The 20,368-nt window shown below is 36.9% G+C and overlaps 2 protein-coding genes across 7 annotated transcripts; both read right to left on the bottom strand.

The window, feature by feature from the left end:
- Positions 1–3,932: 3,932 nt before the first annotated feature.
- Positions 3,933–6,221, bottom strand: LOC121973343 (glycine-rich RNA-binding protein 2, mitochondrial-like). 3 transcript variants are annotated; one of them, XM_042524835.1, is made up of 5 exons: positions 6,043–6,221; positions 5,826–5,937; positions 4,650–4,718; positions 4,478–4,579; positions 3,933–4,301 (listed from the first exon to the last, which is right to left on the bottom strand). In XM_042524835.1, the coding sequence occupies exons 2-5, from the start codon at positions 5,920–5,922 to the stop codon at positions 4,207–4,209; spliced, it is 363 nt and encodes a 120-aa protein (XP_042380769.1). In that variant the 5' UTR covers positions 5,923–5,937; positions 6,043–6,221; the 3' UTR covers positions 3,933–4,206. The 3 variants fall into 3 exon arrangements, with proteins under 3 accessions (XP_042380769.1, XP_042380766.1, XP_042380771.1); XM_042524832.1 differs by having other exon boundaries at positions 5,826–5,956; XM_042524837.1 differs by having other exon boundaries at positions 4,473–4,579; positions 5,826–5,956.
- A 370-nt stretch (positions 6,222–6,591) lies between these two features.
- Positions 6,592–17,049, bottom strand: LOC121973375 (pectin acetylesterase 5-like). Of its 4 annotated transcripts, XM_042524843.1 has the most exons (16): positions 16,891–17,049; positions 14,558–15,069; positions 14,056–14,479; positions 13,903–13,971; positions 13,454–13,782; positions 13,256–13,338; positions 11,278–11,407; positions 10,155–10,234; positions 9,950–10,039; positions 9,570–9,694; positions 8,889–8,949; positions 7,947–7,997; positions 7,755–7,832; positions 7,560–7,665; positions 7,299–7,444; positions 6,592–6,848 (listed from the first exon to the last, which is right to left on the bottom strand). In XM_042524843.1, the coding sequence occupies exons 5-16, from the start codon at positions 13,680–13,682 to the stop codon at positions 6,726–6,728; spliced, it is 1,302 nt and encodes a 433-aa protein (XP_042380777.1). In that variant the 5' UTR covers positions 13,683–13,782; positions 13,903–13,971; positions 14,056–14,479; positions 14,558–15,069; positions 16,891–17,049; the 3' UTR covers positions 6,592–6,725. The 4 variants fall into 4 exon arrangements, with proteins under 4 accessions (XP_042380777.1, XP_042380782.1, XP_042380772.1 ...); XM_042524848.1 differs by having other exon boundaries at positions 10,161–10,234; positions 13,903–14,479; XM_042524838.1 differs by having other exon boundaries at positions 13,903–14,479.
- Between the last annotated feature and the right edge of the window lie 3,319 nt (positions 17,050–20,368).

Raw genomic sequence — 20,368 nt, forward strand, 5'->3', positions numbered from 1 at the left:
TCCTGCCATTTCACGCACAAACCTTCACTCGAGGCCACATCCACTCGCTCCATGGCTAGGCCCTTTACCTAGGAAGCATAGTTGTTGACATGACTATCCTCAGTTACGGCTGCCATGATCGAATCAACCTATCCTCCACACTGGCATACCATTACAAGTTATATTTATACCAGAGGTAAGTAGTTATGGATCGAGGTCCTAAACGAGATGCTGGAGTTGACCTCGCGCCATACTCACAAATTGACAATCTCTATCTAATTGTCGGCGGCACGCTCTCTAATACTGTGTCAACGGCTAGATTTTCCATCATGACCTCTAAATTTCTAACGTCTACAAGTTAAATATCATTATCGATAAATTAATTTAAAATTTTCATAAATAATTAAAAAAATTATTCAATACAAAATTTAAATTCTATCAAATATAGAAAAAAAGTAAGATGGATAATCTCCAAAGTGAACTCAGATTTTTTAGCCGACTCAATCAACTCGAGATCAACTTAGCCTATCTCTTATTCTTGGATCCGTCCTTGCTCGAGAGAACTCATTCCGACTCGGCAACACTTGGACAATTTGATATTTTATGACTTGAATAAATTGTTGATTGGCAATCGTGTGACATTCCGACTTGGACCATGGGAAGCTTAGTAAAATCAGTCACTAAGAGTTTGAGATTATCCACTCGATTCTCTCAACATATAAGATTGATTTAATCTTATCATGTGATTTCAAATTCAATTATTCTCTCCTTATTTCCAATAAAATTGTCCAACAGTCCCCATGGCGGTACTAGGAAGATAGAGTTGTTTAATAAGGATATATTTCTGTGAGATTCGATTAATATCCTTCCACTTAAAATAAATAATTAAGAAGATGGTCTACGCGGAAAAACATGATAGAGTAGGTGAATGCATATTTTTTATCTCCCTTAATCTCATTATGAGATCGACGAACAACAATGACGAACACTCAGGGGTGCTTCATTCCTTCATTCCTTCATTGCCACCATCAATCGAAGTTATCAAATTCGGGACGATAGTTCCAATCTCTATAATGCAATTTTAAATGTTGGCTCCGAATGATACAATTAGCAGAGCTAGCGGGTCCCAGTAGGAACGTAGGCAGTTGAAATCAAGCCGACTGAAACCGAGTTGTTTATTCTGCATCGCTTACAGCCAGTTAAATTACAGATATTTCATCCGGAATGGATCTGTTTACAATGGGTGTGATGATATAGATAGGTCCTCACGGATTTTGAACTTGACAGTTTATCGTCCGATAGTAAATCAACTTTTTAATCGACCTTCGTATTTATATATTTAAATTTGATTTTTTTTAAAAAAAAATCACATTGAATGAAAAAAAAAAACATCGAGACCAAAATAAAAAAAAACAATAATATTTATCAACCCCTCCTAAAATAATCAAAAATATTATTAAGTCTATCATATATTTTCTTTTTCACAAATCAACTCTCCTAAATGAAATTAAATTAAATTATAATCTTACTGATGATAATACAATCAAGCAACTCACATTTTGCCTCTTAGAGTAGGTGCAACGGTAAACATATTCAGTTATCTCCCAAATATTTATGATTTGATTCCTGTTATGATATATTTATAAGAATTTTTCCTCCAAATGAGACTTTAATTAAGAAATGCAATTAACGGATGCTAGGCTTTTGAGTCATCCGCCACAATGCTTCCTGATTTATCCTAGTGGGCAGTGGGAAACTTCTGTAGAATCGGACTGGTCACCCGACTCCAAGCTGTCTTGTGTAACACAGAAAGCATTAGTGCTAGGCCAGGAAAGGGGGCCCGACACTGATTCTCCGACGCTCAAATCAGTAATCGAGTTGGGTAGATGAATAGTGAACAAACTGTAGCAAAGTGCGTGTCGAAAAATGTAGTATCGCATACCTTTATCTATAGATGTAGACCCCTTTTTATAGTGTCACTATTGTATCTATACGTGCATCTCAAAATATTTACATACTTTCCAAAATCTCCTAAGAAAAGACAGACCATAAAGTAGCTCCGATATATTTTCTTAAATAAGCCCACAAATCTCTACGATTTGATAGACTGGAAACTTTGAAAGCACGATTTATCTGCTGAATATTCTCTGTCCTTCATGACACAAACTTCAAAAAAAAAGTACGAAGCCATTGAGCTTGAGGCCCAAGACGGGTTGACCGACCACCATGCAAAAGGGCTGACCGCTTGGCCTTGTAGAATATGGGCAGTGATCTGGTTCGCATTTAACCTATCCCGTCGCTTCAAAGGAGTGATATGTCTGAACGGCACACGACCCTGATCAGTAGAGCAGTTGTTAGAGCAGTTGATAAAGTTATTTGATATTTAGAAATGAAGTTTATCCACTTGTCCCCGACTGCGAAATCCGATCGATCGGAGGTTCCGGTTGACCAAGTTTTCACTACTCCGTTCACTTTGCCTATATGTAAGAGGGTCCACGCTCGAGCTTTGAAGCTTGAATGGTCGCTTGCACCTGACCAACAGTTCATGGCCCGATCGGCCACATAAGTCCAACCTATAGTTCAAGGTTCGATCGACCGCATGGACTATTTAGGCGCAACCTTACTCGTGTTAGTCACATTAACTACTTCTTAACTTGGACCCCATACCAGTCGATCTTCCCGGCCTTAACATACTTTTTGGGATCCATCATTAACACCGTATCCTATATATAATCTATTTCTATAAGGCTGATTTGACAAAATACTCCCTAAATTTGGTATAAACAACCAGGATGTTTTATTATGTACTCTTTTTTTTCCAAAAATAAATCATACAAATTTGGTTTTTTATTAATGAATTGTTTTTCTGGGATCGATCTTACGATTGCGTCCGATAATGACGTCATCATGACGTGGGGATGATGTCAAATTCCATACTTTGTTAAGCTTCATCAACCATCAAGGCAATGAAGCATACATCCGATTTGCTCAACTTATTCATCCAGTCAAAATCACCAACACACTTTTATTAAACAAAAAAAAAATTCGATTGATTCGATTCAGATCAATTGAATTAAATTAACCGATCAAAATTTAAAATTCGATTGATTAATTCAGAAGTTTATTATTTTTTAAAAAAATGTTAGTTAATTCAATTTAATAAATTCAGTTTCAATTTTAAAAATCTAAAATCTACTTAAATCAATTAAACAAAACTGGATTGAGAATTTAAAAATTAAAATCCCTAACTTCCAATCTCATTCATCTCATCACCATCGTCTCCTCTAGATACTTAGCCTTTCCTCCTAACAGTCTCGCCTCCTCTTCTCTTCTCGCTCTCGCCGGCAGTGAGACCGTCGTCAACAACCCTCTAAGTCTCCTCATCCTCCAGGCCGTAGCCAATGAACTGCCAACAACACTACAAAACCCTCCCTTAGACAGTTTCTCTTCGATTCTCTATCACCACATACCATTTATGTGAAAAATTGCTACCTCACCAGAAGATAATCTTGTGTGGTTATGACATTCTCTTATTCCTCTCTTTCATTATAATTTATAGCATGATTGGAATGCCAACTTGATTTCTTGAATGGATCATGAAGGAATGCTCGTTGAGGAGGGCATTGGGAAAGACGATCAGTCGATTTTTTTTGTTATGAAGTTCAGTTAATTCAATCTAAAACCAAATTATCCATGTTTTTATCAGTTCAATTTTTTCAATTTTCATTAAAAATTCGATCGATTGATTTAAAAAAAATAATTAGTTTAATTTTGGTTAACCGAATGCTCATGCCTACGCTTATCCATCAAAAATATGCATTTTTAAAAAATAAAAAAATGTATAATCAAGGAATAATTAGGAAAAATATACAGAAAAACCATATTCTGATTTCATTTTAAAACCAAACATAAGACAGTTTTTTTAAGTAATTGCATTCCTATATATATATAAATAAAAGGAAAATGAATAACCATAAACTTAACGTAGGGAAGGAGTAATTCGTGTACAAAATCACACATTATGAAGAACACTACTTGTTTGAACTTTAATAGCCTTAAAAGATAGAGCCCAACCCAGAAAAGCACAAATCTGATCTACCATTAACTATTTTTGTTAGGCTTGAATTTATGAAAAAAAAGAGCAACTATTTGAAAGAAACACCGTGAAGCTTACCTCGACTAATTGAACTTAACGGTGAAACTTTGGAGGAAGATACTTTGTGATATTTAGTTGTTACATAGCTTCAATGGAAACCCGACCGCGAACTGCAGCTTCATGCCTTCTCTGCATATTCCACGCGGATGTTTCTTCCATCCAATGACTGATACAGACGACGGAAAATTAGATCCTTATCCATCGTAACATATTAGCAAATATGAACTAACAAACTACCATTGAGATTCAGCAAGATCCAGTAGTTAGGTATTGGATATAGATTAAAGGCCTGTCGACTACTGAAAAAGACGACAAACATAGACCAAATTTGCCATACCTCACCGTGCATCTTTTGCAAAGCGATGGTTGCTGCTTCCTGCGAGGAAAATTGGACAAAACCATATCCTTTTGACTTGCTAGTCATACGATCACATATAACTTTCACTGTGATACATATCAAATGTTACAAATACAAGTATACCATCGGAGAAGGCAAATTCAGAAGCTTAGTTACCTTCTATAATTTCACCATGTTCGGCAAAGGCATCTCGTAAGGCAGTTTCGTTAGTGTCGAAAGAAAGGCCTGCAGTTGAGTGTGCCACAACAATATGACAAGTAAATTTGAGTCCACATTACTATAATTTTTCATACACCAAGGTCATTTTCATTTAAATCGGCTTCTTCAGTCGTCAACCAATTTAAGACCATCCAACAGTGTGGAAATCAAGAATGACTGACAAATTATACATAAAAACCTCAAAAGGATGCAATATAACATAAATTAAGGCATCCAGTTAAATTGATCTTTGTTCTTTGGTCCAAGAGAGCACGGAGACTATGATAAATTATGAGAAGTAGCATTCTTATTATACTCGAGAAGTAATCCTTAGCATATTGTGCACAAGTTAATAAAAGAAAAATACAAATCTCATCCTATGTCTATAGGATACAAATATACCAAACTAATAAAAAATCTTTGGCCAAGAATGCATATCCTGAAACTTGTGTTGTTGCTGATGCGCATTTCAGATAGTTATAAATATTGAGCATGCTGAAATGCAGACAAGTTTAATACTGACTTAAAGAAGGGGCAATTACCTGCAAATGTAGTTAAATCTTCAAAATGCAAGATGTGAAATACTCCGAGTGTTCTGTGTGGTTAGAAACAGTGAGTGGATTATTTATCAGTTGATTAGTGCCAGGCAAAGTGTTCAATGGTAGAATAAGACCTATCTATTTGACCCTGAAAAGCTGAAACTCACAAGCCTTGATGTCAATGATGAAGACGAAAATCACACTCCGAGTGAGATGTAAGTCAAGAACAAAACAAGGAGAAGTGGAAGAGAAGAAACTAAAATTTACCAAATTGTAAAAAATTGTACCACCTTGTTCATTCCATTATATTCCTTGAAGGAACTAGGATAACAAAAAGTGTACAATAAATGATTGTTATTCATTTTATTTCAAACAAGTCAATGTTTTCTGAAGTGAAAATTTATTACATGTACTAATGTTGAGAAAACCAAAAAAATACAAGTCGAGAGAAACTGAGCAGATAAAGAAACAAGACTATAGAATTAACTGAAATGAACAAGTCCATGGAGATATTATACCACACTGGTTGGGATATACTATTCTCTATAGATTAATTTTCCTGATGACAGCTTCAAGATGGATCATTAGATCATACCTCCAATGAACAATTTACTCGAAGTGAAGCGAACCAGTAGCCTCCTCGCAGGAAAAGAAAATGCCTGTGAGAAGTCCCTCAGCATCGAACGCCGCATTTTTTGTTTCCCTATCTACAGATCAAAGCTTGCGCTGTTCAATTCAAGATTCCATTTTGAGCTTGGATCATTCGACAACGTGCAAATCATAGCGAAAGCTTATAGCAGAGTAGACCGTACAGAATTGCTCAGTTCAAAGATGGAAATAGAGATTTGCTGCGACGGAAACCGTGGATTGCTTCAGACGGGGTGGGAAGGCGTCGGCGGCTGCGGAAGGGAAACTGCGACGGCGAGGGAAGAGGAGAGCAGCGTAGAGAGAGAAAGGCCGGCGACGATTGGTTACGGCACCGCTCACCGCCTCAAACTTAAACCCTAAACTTAACTGACACAGACCAGTGAACCGGTTCAGGTCGGTTCGGTTCGGTTCGAACAAACTCAACCTCCTTTGAGTGCCGTGATTGAATGATAACAGACCTGTGAACGATTATCTTTAAGAAACTTGTGCTTTTGAATGTGAAGAAGCTCGTTATCGAAGGAAAAAGGTGTAGTCATCCTAACAGCACCTCTAGAACGACTCTATACTCTCTAAATTATGAGAAATGCGATTCCTCTAGGATGACTTCATACTATCTGAAAAGGAATAAATCATGAGAAACATTTATCCTGACATAACACTCTTTGCATGAGGAGAAGAAGCCAGTTATGAACTATGGAGAGCATCACAAAACAGAGACAATAACTTGGATGATTATCGTAATTTTATTAGCATATCCTGACAAAAAACAAGAGGGAAAATCAAACACGCCAAGGCAGTGAATCGAGATTCACCGAAATAACAAGCATTCAACAATTAGCAACAAAACCTACGACTTGGAAAGTTGAGAAAGATTCATATGGTAACATGTAGGATTGCAAGGGTACGGGCAGTCGATTTCTTTCGTTTCTTTTCGATCGAAGAACCAGTCTCCCACAGCCTCGGCGATTGTCTGCTCAAGATGTAATCCACATTAAGTTACTCATCAGATTAGATGTTTGATCAAGTTAAATAGGATATTTGCTATAAAGCAAGAATTTACATTTAAAAAAAAAACACTATCCATGCATCTAGGAGATTGAGAATGGCATACTTTCTTTAACAGATGGAAAGTGATCATATAGGCCATCTATCCAAATTACAACATAGTTATAGATTTTCAATTTATCATTTATACTCCTCAGGCATCGATCCTTGTTTATCATCAATAAGACTCCTGGTTAAATTCAAGACTATAATTGCAAAGTCTTGTAGCAACATCTTTTATAAGTGATCATCTTTTAGTCTTTCTCCTAGAACCATTAAATGGCTGGTTATATTATTATTAACTACAGCTCCCTAATCTTGGATAAAAAAAAACACAACTTTAGGCGGAGCATTGTAAGAGACTGACCGTCATTACCTTATTGTTAATACGTGGTGAATTTGGTGAATGCCATGTTTGATTGTAGAGAGATTGACAGTGGACAAAGCAGGAATTAATAAACATTCCTCCATTCTTCTTCTGCTTAAACTCACTCAAGGAACTGAGCATGGCATCCCTAAATCCTGCTTGAATAAAAACATTTCCAAGCTATTTAGCCAAGCGAGAAGCTGAAACCAAGTAAATTTGAGAGGAAAAGAAGGATCCAAGAATATGAGAGAAACTACAATATGCAGTGACCTTGCAGTGTTTTTAGCTGGTTGGAATCACAATGTCCAATGTTCAGCTTGCATCTTAGCCATGCATGCTCAGGATCTGATTCAGCTGGCACCAATATGTGTTGTATCTGTCATTTTGGTTAAATCAATGCCTATGAAATTGCAACATGTTACTTGTTGGTAGGAAGGGAAGAAAGCGTGATGGATATGGAGATACCTGCCAGAAGTCGTATGTCGGATTGAGGATGAAAAATGGTGTCTTCACATTCTTAATAATCTCCTCTGCAAAGAAACACTGCAAACAAGTATACAATGGTTCAAAAGCATGGGACTTAATAATACTGGAGATTAGCAAGTATAAAATCGTATCTACAAACTAGTGGAATGGTAGATAATTACAATCACCTGCCTGAGATGGTTCCGTCCTAGAGACACATTCTGGAAATCTATTTCCTACATCCTGGAAAAGGAAACAACAACAAATGAATACTAGGGATGTAAAGGATCATAAACAACAAAATGGAAAAGTTATAAAACAGTTTATTGATCTCATGTCTCTCTCCTAACATATTTCAATCCATGAGATCCTCATATTCATATTCTTTCCTTGAACTTTTCCCCAGACACCATTAGTTTGGATTTTCTAGGGAAAAATTGACCGGTATTCCAGATTGCCATTTAGATGAATTAATGATTCTATAAAGTGTATAAATCACTATGTCAGTTTCTAAGATATCCGGTGCATTGTATTATTGTTCCTGCAGTTATTGAGTGTTCTGCCTTCAAAAAAATCTAACAAGGAATTCATTCAGTAATGTGCATGCTAAAAAAAATGTTGAACTAGGTAACACCGAACCTGGGGCGACCGACCCGGCCCCACGGAAGTTTCCCACCGGCAGCTATGATAAATCGGGAAGCGCTCGAGGCGGGCGCGCAGAAGCCCAACATCCCGTGGTTGTGTACCTCATTTGGTGGAAAAATCCCTATAAATGCGCCATAGATGGGGATCTAACCGCGGATGCCTAAGTAATAACTTAGCACCCTTCCATTGCACCATAGCCCCAGGGTCAGCAATGTGCATGCAAGCTTGGATGGATGATGCATCCAGGCAGTCTACTATAGAGTTGATGGATCACATAACAGTTTGTTTATCTACATGTTCAATAAATCCTTTGTCACCTTTTTCCTGAAGTATTGTTTTTCTTTTAAGGAAAATACTGGAACAGCTAGAGGAAAAAATAATGAGAAAACAACACATATACCAACAAATTAACAGAAACAATTTCCTCAAAGTGGAGACCAGAGAAAACTTGAAGTGACCAAATAAAGTGTTGAAGCTAGAAGAACAAACCTGAAGTTGGACCACATTGCTATAAAATGATTTAATGGACCTTCTCCCAGATATATCCTTCCTGCAATAAAATACAACGATATATTTAAAACGTTTCTTTCAAATAAGGCATGTTTGATGCTTATCAAAAGTACCAGATCTGATCTTTTGCAAGCATTAATCATCTTGAGCCAAGTTCAACCAATATTAAAGAAGTATATATTTGTTTCATCTTCAGCTAATATGCATGTATTAATCATCCTTAGGAAAATATTACTGAGAAGATCTTTTCTTTATTTCTTTTTCATTATGACACGTAACTGAATTAATGATGCATTAAAATGTAGCCATTACTAATCTTCATTAAAAGAAGAAAATTGGTCTTCTCTCCAAAGTATTTTGCTGCTCTGTAACTCAAATTTCTTAGGATGCTGAGTGCTGACAACAAATCAACTGGAAAATAACATGTTGAGCATCCATGTTGAATACCAATACTCCAAGCAGCACTTCTACTCTAACATTCAGAGTTGATATCTGATACAGATTGATCAATTGTTTAATTAAAAAAAAAATCCACAAGATCAACTTCAACCAAAGAGACTTTTTCTTCAATTTCCACTTTTAGGAACTAAATGTGTACAGGATTATGAAAAAAAAACAATTCTCCCAGACATTATAGAAGGAATGTTTAATTCAACGTACTCATTGAGAAAAAAACCACCATCTGCAAAACATTTGACAGTAGCCACATTAGGAAGAAGGGCTTGAAAATCATCACAATGAATAAAAGTAGCAAGACCACCAGCAGAACATCCTGTGAGGAGAGCCTACAAAGTGGAAAAGGATGTCATAACAATGCCTCCAGCCCAACATGTATGTCTCTCGAAAACATTCAAATGATACATAGAAATTAGTAAAACTAAAATCACCACATAAAATAAGCCGACTGTTTGAATGGCATAATTTGTTAAAAATGTATGGAGTATATGTGAAAGTATACATATACGCAACAACATAAGAATATATGCAGTATAATTGGTGTGTGTGTATCAATTTAATTGAAAGTATAGCTCAAATATGACCTGTTTAGCATTTGCAAGTCCTTTCTGTAAGAGTTCGTCCATAATTGTTTCCCATATACGTTGTCCTCTAAAGAAAAGTTTTGTTCCATCCTGTAAAAAAAATTAAATGTAAGAACTAACAATATGCAATTTACTATCCAAATATTTGAAATCTAGGTAGTTTAAACCCAAATATCAGTAATGATATGTTTTGCAACGGATATACCTGCACCTCATTTTCTCTATACCCAGAAAATGATGCACCATCACAGTACCGTACTTTGACTTTGTTCCAGTTATAAAAATCTGAAACAGGCAAGCAAAAGTCAACAGTTACTTGAATTTGAAGGTCGTAGAAAGAAAATGACCATCATCTTAAAGTAGCATTGGAAGGTGCCCACTACCAAGTTGGTAAAGTCCATGGAACTTGTACCCAAGGTACTGGGTTGGAGACCTTTCACCAAATGGGGCTTACCTCCATATACCTTATATACAATATGCAGACAGGCCATTGGCCATCTTGCGTCCACAAAAAGCTAAAGTAATACTAAAAGGGATGAGAATTCTTTATCATAATCAACTGATTATTCACACAAGGATTAATAGAAGATGTAAATCCACAAATTTCTAACACATCAATAATCAAAACATGCAATGATAATTCAAAATATACATTAAAAAAAGTGGTAAAAAAATGTGCAAGTTTGACAATGTTCTTCAGGAAATATAATTACATCTAGTTCATCGTATTCATCATATCTTTCACTCTTTTCATCTGGCCAAATGAATATGGAGCTTTTTGGTTGAGATAGTTCGTTAACTCTCAAAGTTTGTAAAGCTAAATCCCCCATCAAGCCATATGTCATTCCATCCCTTTCACCTATGAAAACTCTTCCGTTCTCATTTTCTTAGTTTTTTTTATTATTTAGATTGGTTTAAAGCCAAACTAGATGGATAATCATGTAATCCAGTTTAATCCTAGAGACATTGAATTGCAATGCATTAATAATTCAACTGAGAATGATCAATATTAAATAAATGGCACACACAATGTGGTGAGACAATAGATAATTCATATGTAGCTTCATATGTGGTAGCATAGATCACTTTCTCAAACAATGCTCATCAATGGTACGCCAATAATGGGCTTTACAAACTACACATACAATACAAGGATGACCACACTATAATGAAGCTCTCAATATATGCATTTATAAACAAATATTGCAGCTGAAAGAAGTGGTTTATCCTGCTTATATGAAGGTATGAACAGAGGGATAAAAACACAATTAAATAAATTCACATAATCATAAAATTAACCCATTTTTAAAAAATTCATCAGCATTTACCAGGATTTTGTGATGGAATGTTACTCAGAATGCCCATAAAGGGAACCTGCCGTTCCATGTAGTATGATGAACCTAGTGGTGTGGATTTCCTGAAAGAGCAAGAATCCAAAGACTGACACCAACCTCCACCCTAGAATACAACATCAATCTGAATAAGAAACCAAGTGAAGACTGAACAAATAAACAAGGTTGGAATTCAATATTATTTTGCAATTAATAACATGGTCATGGCCCCTTTTAACCAGAGTTGAGCAGGGTCACACTCTATCTCATGTTATGTATGTTAAGTATGGTAAAACATAAAATTTGAGCAATTCAGTCTAAACATAAGGATGACCAAGATTACATTTACCAATTTTAGTATTGGAATAGATAGATTCATTGGAACAGCTTCTTGTAAAAAGCAGGATAAGGCTGCGTACAATGAATCCTTCCCCGAGACCCCGCATAGCGGGAACTTTGTGCACCGGGCTGTCCTTTTTTTAATAGATGGATTCAATTGGCAAGTAAATAATAAATGAATTCATGTTAAATTAGGTAGCTCTAGTTGAGTGGGAACTGCAACTTCCCTTATGGGAAATTAGATTCTGCTACTAAGAAAACTGGTGTGTTTTACATTTGTGTTGATTTTTGGTGTCACAGTTGGAATACTTAAACTTGTACCATGCAAGGGATTGCCAAAAGCAGCATGTAATGAAACCTTGATTACCGCAAACCAAGAGGAATTATTATATTGTTGCTTGCATAAGTTGCAAATGAAAACTACACCTCTTTGGTGAATTTTAGACGATGACAACAACAACCAAGCCTTATCCCACTTGGTGGGGTCAGCTATATGAATCCTTTTATACCATTGAGCTCTATCTCCTACTGTATTATTATCTATACTTAAATAAATTTTATCTTGTTTTATTGTTGCTAACCAAGTCTTTTTGATCTTCTTCCTCCTCATTTGATATGCGTGTTTGTCATAGTTTCACATCGCCTAACTAGAGCATTTATTGATCGTCTAAGTACATGCCCGTACTATCTTAAACGTCTCTCTCGGAGTTTTCCCTCAATAGATGAACTTCCGACTTTCTCTAATGCTCTTATTCCTTATTCAGTTCATTCTCGTATGTCCACACATCGACCTTGACATTCTCATCTCTACAGCTCTCATTTTTTGCTCATGTGCTAGAGTCATAGCCCAACATTCAACTTCACATGACATAGCAGGTTTAACTGCGGTTTTGTAGAATTTTCCTTTAAGTTTTAGAGATACTTTACAGTCACATAAAACATCCGACGCTCTCCTCCATTTCAACTCTCCTATTTGTATTCTATGTAAAACTTTCTCTCAATTGTTATTCCCTCCATCATTTTGCAAAAATAATCCTAAAGATCTAAAACTCTCGGTTCAGGACAACTCGTCATCTCCTATCTTAACAATGATCTCATTATATCTAATATTGCTAAACTTTAGTAGAATAAAGATAGAATATATGGTGAATTTTAGACATAAAACACAATTGTTACTAAGGTCCACTGTTTGAGTCCACCTTCATCAAATTGTTCAGATTTATCCCCACTTTTCCCTTCAAAATAAATCACAAAATATTTTTCTTTCTAAACTTAGAAGTGTTCATAGCCATCCTACAACTCATCTGATAAACCAACGACCTTGCGGAAGCCTACCAATCCAGAGGTCCAAAAATGTACTTCTTGCATGGACTACAACCTTGATTGACTGTGGATGCCAAATTGATGCTGGTCAACATTTACTATTGATGCTGGTCAACATTTACTATTGATGCTGGTCAACAGTTACTTGTCAAAACAGTGATAGAGACCATTATGAAAAATATATAACTCTTAATCAACAACACGAGATCCAACTGCCGTGTCTGTATAACATTAATCCTCCTCACCAGTGCATATAAAAAAAAGAAAATAAATTCTAGTATACAAAATTTGATATCAGATATAGACTGATTACCTCCAAGTGTACGAGCCATTTGTCTGACCCAGAGCCGAAACCTCTCAAGAGATGATACGCGGGCGGACTCCCATCCAAGCATACTGAAGAACCATGAGCAAAGCAGATTGCAACAACAGACGAACAAAATAATAAATTTTATATTAAAATAATAAAAAAAAAGAGTTAGGATGGTAAAAGATTGATCTTTAATCTTACAAGCTCCCTTCGCCCCGGCGCTGTGAACTATGGTGAGATCGACGAGGGGTGCAGACGAGGACGACGTCGCCGTCGGGCCGCTGAGAACATTGTCGCCGATCCGGGAACCGGCGGCGAGGAAGAGTACGACGAAGACGGCGGCAAGGAGCCAGCTGAATGTGGCGCGTCGCTCCGGGCCCAACCGCCGCCTCCACCAGATCCGGAAGCGATGGATCTCACCTCCGGACATGGAACAGACCTCCAATCACAGAGACTGACGTCCAATAGCCAGTCAACAGCACGACGGAATTGAAATGCATAAGCTGGCGTTTCAATTTTGCGATCTAGCCCTTCAGGAGACGATTGATTTAACGGAAAGGCCCATTTCATTCCCATAATCTCTAATTGAAACTTTACGAATTTGTGAAATAGGATTTTTAAAAAAAAAAAAAAAAAATTGGGTTTGTAACCTGGCCTGCCACATATGCCCTAAGCTCCATTTAGGCGACCGCACGTGTGCAGCACCGCATATAGATTAGCTGTGCGCGTGGAGATGGAGCGTATTTCAGACATTGTCAGAGTCATTGGCCAGGTTAGTATCACCTTTAGAATAACCCACTTACATTGTCAAGTCATTAGTCAGCTATCACTTAGAATAACCCACTTGGTGAGGATGTTAGGAGATGTCTGAGGTCGATGCCGGGGAAGAACCTTCAACGGTTATCCTTTGTAAACTGTAAATGACAATGACCATGTGGATAAGAGAAATGGGTCCGGGTGGGGCTCGATGATCCGGCCCCATACACGGGCTCTAATTGGAAGTGACTACCCGTCCGGAATTACACGGGCTGCATCAATTTCCAATAGATTACTCTTACAATATCACGATGCCAGTGTCACTCTCCTTAAGATTACAATAACATGTTTATTTATTCAAGAAAGAAACGTGATAGGTTGCCGGCGATCCTCCTTGTTAAAGCATCAGCATGGAAAAATATTGCTCGAATTCTTTATCGATTGTTGGTTTCTTTGTCTTCGATCGAGCATCTACACGAAAAGAAACAGTTAGATTTCCTTGATATCGCATCAGAAATCATAATGCCAAACGAGGATCAAGTTAGTTACCATTTCCATCTATCAATCTTCTCGATGAAACTACGAACGCGTGCGGTGCCACATCGTTGGAATAGATTAGCAGATCTTCATTTTCGGCATCGTGATCAAGTTGTTCGACATCCTCAATATGTTGGATGGCAAAAGAATCAAGGTTGTCATTTTGATTGATGTTGTTCTTCAAATAACTAGACACAGAAGGTGAATCCATTCTCTCAAATGACTCCTCGGCTTCGTCAAGGTCTAGTGTCATGGTGGTGTGGCTAGTGTCGTAGCCTTCACCTACACTGTTACTATCGTGGTGGGACTCTCCCGGTTCTTCTGATCCATAATCCATTGGTTCCTTAGCAGCCGCTGCATTGATCCAGTTACATGCATCGTTCGTCTCTTTGGTGCCTGAAGGACCGCAGCTCCTGAACTGATCACTGAACTTGTGCTTAGGAAATGGCAAAGGTGAGTTCTCAAGATCATGCTGCAATTTTCTTTTCTTGTTCACCTTGAAGTCATCAGTGAAAATGTCCATGCTGGAGTGGGAGTTGAAAAGGAACATGAACAGCGCAAAAGTAGTGTAACAAGGGGAAAAGAATCAGTATCTGCGATAAACTCCAGATTCATCTGTCCTCCACAAAAATTATTTGATACTTGCACTCTATCAGAATGGACCTAAAGTGGGTAAAAGAACCACCAAGTAAAATGAATCGGTGGCCAAACGATACCTACTATAAAGTCATTCGAAGGGCACTTACTCTCAGGGAGTAAGACTGCAACTATTTTGGGGATCTTGGACAACACACAACATGCGAGGCAACTGGGTTAACCTCACTTTGGGACATCATAAACTGTAACCTCTCTTATCTTAACTCCACTTCGATCCACAAATCATGCCATTTACCCCCAAGCTCCATTGTCAATCTCAATCCATTATCACACCCCAAGCCTTTATCCCCTGAGACTACTGACTGAAACATACTAGTTCAACTCAACACCCTCACTCATCACATTCAACCGAGAACCAGGATCACTTTGGGAAAACCCAGTTGATCTGATCAAACTCGTTCGAATTCCATCCTACTTTGACTAACTCAGGCCATGTTTCCTACTGGGACTAGAGCCAGTTCCTAACGGTTGATAAACCAATTATAGTCAATCGCAGAATTACCTCAACAAGAACTTAATGATTTCATTCATTAGTAGAGGAAAATTCAACGATGCAACCGAGGAGCTGTTCCTAAAATATTGAGTGGAACAACAGTATCTTAGGAAACTGGAAAACAGACCTACAATATCTAAGAACCATCTTTGTAAATCAGGATCCTTCCTCTTCGCAACGACAAGATCAAATGATACTAATAAACATAAATTTCATACACACAAAGATGAGATAATCTGTAAAAAAAGAAAAAACATCACCAATGTAATCAATTATTTCGCTTTTTATGAAAAATAAAATTCAATGGAACAAACCGTACAAAACTCCTCTCATGTCTTATCTCTCACACCACTAGCCCTCCATCCCTCAATTCTTCAACTCATGTTGCCAACCATTATCACCCTCTAGAGCCCGGCTTCAACGATTTGAATTCATCATTGTCATTACCCAAATGTATAGTTCATCAATAAAATTAAGAGGTTTACTATTTAACTGATTGACCTAGATTGGTCTCGCTATGCCCGAGTCAATATGCAGTGCGATGAATTGATCCACCAGTCTGACCACTGAATTAGTCATATGGAGCTCAGTCCGGTTAACTTTGTAGTTCAATTTTACAACTGTGGCTCCAAGAATGAATGGCTCAAAAGAAAAATAGAAGAACAATTGTTGCAAAATAGAAAAAGATTTCATCTTCATTCCAGTCCTCCGATATGAGAATGTAAATAATGGATTTCACTTGTCATTCAAATGAAATCTTCGTTCAGTACCAAGCACTCGCTAGGGCTTCCAATAAAAATGCTAAAACAAAATTATGCACCTCTGAATAGCTGCAGACTTTGCCAACTACTTGAAGGTGAATCCAGAAACCAAATATATCGACGCAACTCTTTTTCCCCAATCAAAGATGAATTTTGTTCGACAATCGCAACCAGGCGAAGCCCAAAACACCCTTCTCCCAGCCTAATTTAACCCGCAATTACATCCTTCGAAACCTAGGGTCAAAATGACCTAAAAGTACTGCAGAAACAAAAGATCAGCGAGGTGTTTCCCCAATTTTTATAAAAAAGGGCAGAGAGATCCATGAAACCCGTTCGATGCATCAAAAAAAAAAAAAAAATGCGCCGAGAAAACAGAAACAGCTAGGAATCAAGCAACGAAATGAGAATAAGACGGTAGATCGAAAAACAAAAACCTGGAAATCGGCGGGCGATACGGCGGCTCGTCCATCAACGCCTGACGAAGGAAGCGGGTGGAGGAGCTCGAAGCGATCGGTTTACTAGAGTGTGCCGAGTCGTCCCATCACGGAGACATCGGCACGTGCGCAGCATGAGGTTGCCGAATTGGATGAGCCATGAGTTTAACTGAGCTACCTACTTTAGCAGTGGGATTAGTAAAGGGTTTGCTCATTAAATGGATGCTGTTTAAAATATTTCTTATTTAAAAATACCTTTTATTTCAAAAATTACTATAAAAGTAAACTCACTCTAATTTAAATAAAATAATTATATATAAATACTATTAAAAATATATTTTACTAATTTGATAAAAATAATCATACTTAATTAAAACATATTCAACTGAATTAAATCACAGCTATGACTACAAATGATTTTGAATTAAGTTGAAGGTATTTTAATTAAATTAGTAAAAAGTATTTGATATAATAATGCTCTCTAAATAATAATTTTAATTAATTTTAAGTAATTTTATTGTACATTGTACAGTATTTTACTGAATCATATACTTGATTTTGTGTATTACCCAAAATGGGTAGCTCATTTTTGAATTCACCAAATTGCATGTCTCTTTTTCATAATATCTCTCTTTCTTTTTACTGTTCATTTGAAAAAAAAAAACTGTAAAATGATTTAATTTTTCTATTAAGAAAAATCTAATCTCTCAGCCCTCCTCCTTGATCTCCATCTCATGAGTTTCCACCATCATTCCTTTCGCCTCTGCCCAATGGCACAAACAGACACAGTAAATCAGCGACAATTTGAGATCTAGGCTAAAGTTTTGGATTGATTCATGGTGCAATTTGGGAATCAGTGATGTTTTTGATCGAGATTTGAAAGAAAATGAATGACATGGAAATCGTGGCGAGCTACATCAAGGATACTGAGTTACAGCTTAGTCTATCAGGCTCTAGTGCATCAGAGAAGCCGGTCATGAGGGGCTGAAAATGAGCACTTTTGAAAAATGAGACAGACTTCATCGATTCTATGCCAGAGGGTGACTCTGGTCGCAGGAGTGTCGGTGTGACCCTGGTGGTGAAGTAAGTTTTTTTTATTTTAGATCAAGGATGTGAACTTTGTTTGTTTTAGGATGATTCTTGAAATGCCAAGGTGCAACTTAAGGTGGAGACGGAGACAAAGATGGAGGCAGACACTGCCTAGTTGTTTGTGAAGGTTAGCATGGATGGGGATCTTTGAGTTAGATTGATCTTAAGGTTTACAAGGGGTACAAGGAACTCAGGGAAGCATTGGATATCATGTTCAAATGATTTTCCCTAGGTAAGCAAGCATGACTTAATTGTTGCTACCATCACTAACATATATGTGATTTATATTTGCTAATAATTATTGTTGTAAATTATTGATTCTCACATCTCTGACAAGAAAAGTATCAAGAAAAGAAGGTTACAATGGATGTGAATATGTCATCACTTATAAAGATAAAGATGGTGACTTGATGTGGTTGGAGATGCTCCTTAGAGTGAGTGTCATGCACTAATTGTTATATTTGAGAGATATCCTAAGATAATTGTCTCATGGAATGCATTATTTACTATTTAAGTATACATTCTTTATGTATATAATTAGATCTTAAACTCATTTACTGAATGTCCGCAATATGATTCATAGCATGAGAGAACTTGTGATTGAATCACAACTAGTGAACATATCTACATGTGTAATTATGAATGCATTAAAATATTTCCTAGTCGATAAATTGATGAGTTTGAGCATCATCAATTCTGAGATACTAGCACGCGTTATACTCGTTGGTTTATCCAAGCAACTGCTCCTCACTATTGGAGACATTGAGATGTCAAGAATTTAACATGTTATATTTAAGAGATGTCTTAAGGAAATCGTCATATGGTCTGTATTATTTATTGTATAAATAAAGATTCACTATTTGGGAGTACATTCTAAATATATGTGATTGGATCTTAAACTCATTTACTGAAGGTATGCAATACAATTCATAACATGAGAGAACTTGTGATTGAATCACAACTACTGAACATCTCTACATGTATAATTATGAATATATTGAAATATTCCTTAGTGGATGAATTGATGAGTTTAGACATCATCAATTCTGTGAGACTAACACGTGTTATACTCCTTGATTTATCTAAGCAGTTGTTCTTCATTGGCTGGAGATATTAGAATGTCGAGAGTTAAACGTGGATGCTAGTTAAGGGTAACTAATTTATTGGAGTGACCTATCATGAGACTTCATATGATTTTATACATATATGGATATGTCAATAAAAATTTCATTACAGTTTAAGTGTGAGTTTCTTTCGACTTGAGGTATTCAAGTCACTTTGTCATAAAGGCTTATATTTTGACATCTTAAGCAAGTTTCTCTTTGGAGATGTGGACCAGGGATGATTGAGTATAAGTTGAAGTGACCAAAGGTATTTAGATAGCCCACAGAGGTTTCACCGCTCCTTTCATAAGGAGACATATACCCTATGACCACTTGTTAGAATTGTTACTTAAAATCTTTGGCCAAAACATTATATATCAAAAGTATGGCACTCTTGGACACATGTCAGAGTAAATTAAATCCATAGGACGAGGAAATATAACTTAGGCTAGGTATGACTTAATTAGCATAGTGGGGACTGACACATAAACCATGTCCTGAATCAAGTACGTATAAGACAAGTGAAAGGAACTAGACATGACTCACTGTAGTCGCTGAAGATTTCAAAAAGTGGTTCTGAGATTGATCGTTGTTTTTTCGATTAATTGGGGGGCATGATGTATTACTAGGTGTCACTCATGATATATTCATAATTAATGATTAATTACGAATAACCAATATAATTGGAAACCTATTGGATCACATGCACTACGAGTTTATCTGAAAGACTTAAAATGAGTTTGAGAATTGAATTCTCAAATCGAGAGAGATTGAGTCTAGTTGTACCAGACGAAGGGCAAATATGGACGATATTTTGTCAGAACTGAAGCGTGGATGGACCATGTCTTTTAAAGAAGAATTTGACCCTCTTTAGTTTAATTATAAACTAAATTAGTTTGGGTTTAATTAAAAGAGACTTGGCTATTGAACCAAGTGGTTTAGTTTTGAACTAAATGGTTTGGTCTTAACCAAACTTAAGGCTAATGGTTTAGTGTTGAACTAAGTGGTTTGGTCTTAACCAAACTTATATAGAAAATCTATATAAGATATGGATTGAGAGAAACAAGAGTGTACTTGATTAAAATCTAAAAGTTAGGTTTTGATTAACACCTCTCCCTCTTCTCTCTTTGCCACCATTGACCACCAAGGGGAATTAAACCGATCCCTTGTGTCATCATCCAAACTCCGACGAACAGCCCCAACTGCAACCCATCCTCCTTTGGCCAACCATCAACATCCAAAGCCAAACACCGTCGACTGGAGTAGCCGCCGCTGCCACCCAAGGA

Source organism: Zingiber officinale, chromosome 1B (genome assembly GCF_018446385.1).
Source record: "Zingiber officinale cultivar Zhangliang chromosome 1B, Zo_v1.1, whole genome shotgun sequence".
Taxonomy (NCBI): domain Eukaryota; kingdom Viridiplantae; phylum Streptophyta; class Magnoliopsida; order Zingiberales; family Zingiberaceae; genus Zingiber; species Zingiber officinale.

Bases quoted from the DNA above. Each gene is read 5' to 3' on its own strand.
- LOC121973343 (XM_042524835.1), bottom strand. From the start codon at position 5,922: ATGCGGCGTTCGATGCTGAGGGACTTCTCACAGGCATTTTCTTTTCCT. The intron at 4,719-5,825 runs GTATGATCTAAT...ACTCAACTGCAG, and splicing joins GAGTAAATTGTTCATTGGAG to GCCTTTCTTTCGACACTAAC. The intron at 4,580-4,649 runs GTAACTAAGCTT...TATGTATCACAG, and splicing joins ACATGGTGAAATTATAGAAG to TGAAAGTTATATGTGATCGT.
- LOC121973375 (XM_042524843.1), bottom strand. From the start codon at position 13,682: ATGTCCGGAGGTGAGATCCATCGCTTCCGGATCTGGTGGAGGCGGCGG. The intron at 7,998-8,888 runs GTTTGTTCTTCT...TTCCTTTTCCAG, and splicing joins GCAATGTGGTCCAACTTCAG to GATGTAGGAAATAGATTTCC. The intron at 6,849-7,298 runs GTAATGACGGTC...CATCTTGAGCAG, and splicing joins CACCACGTATTAACAATAAG to ACAATCGCCGAGGCTGTGGG.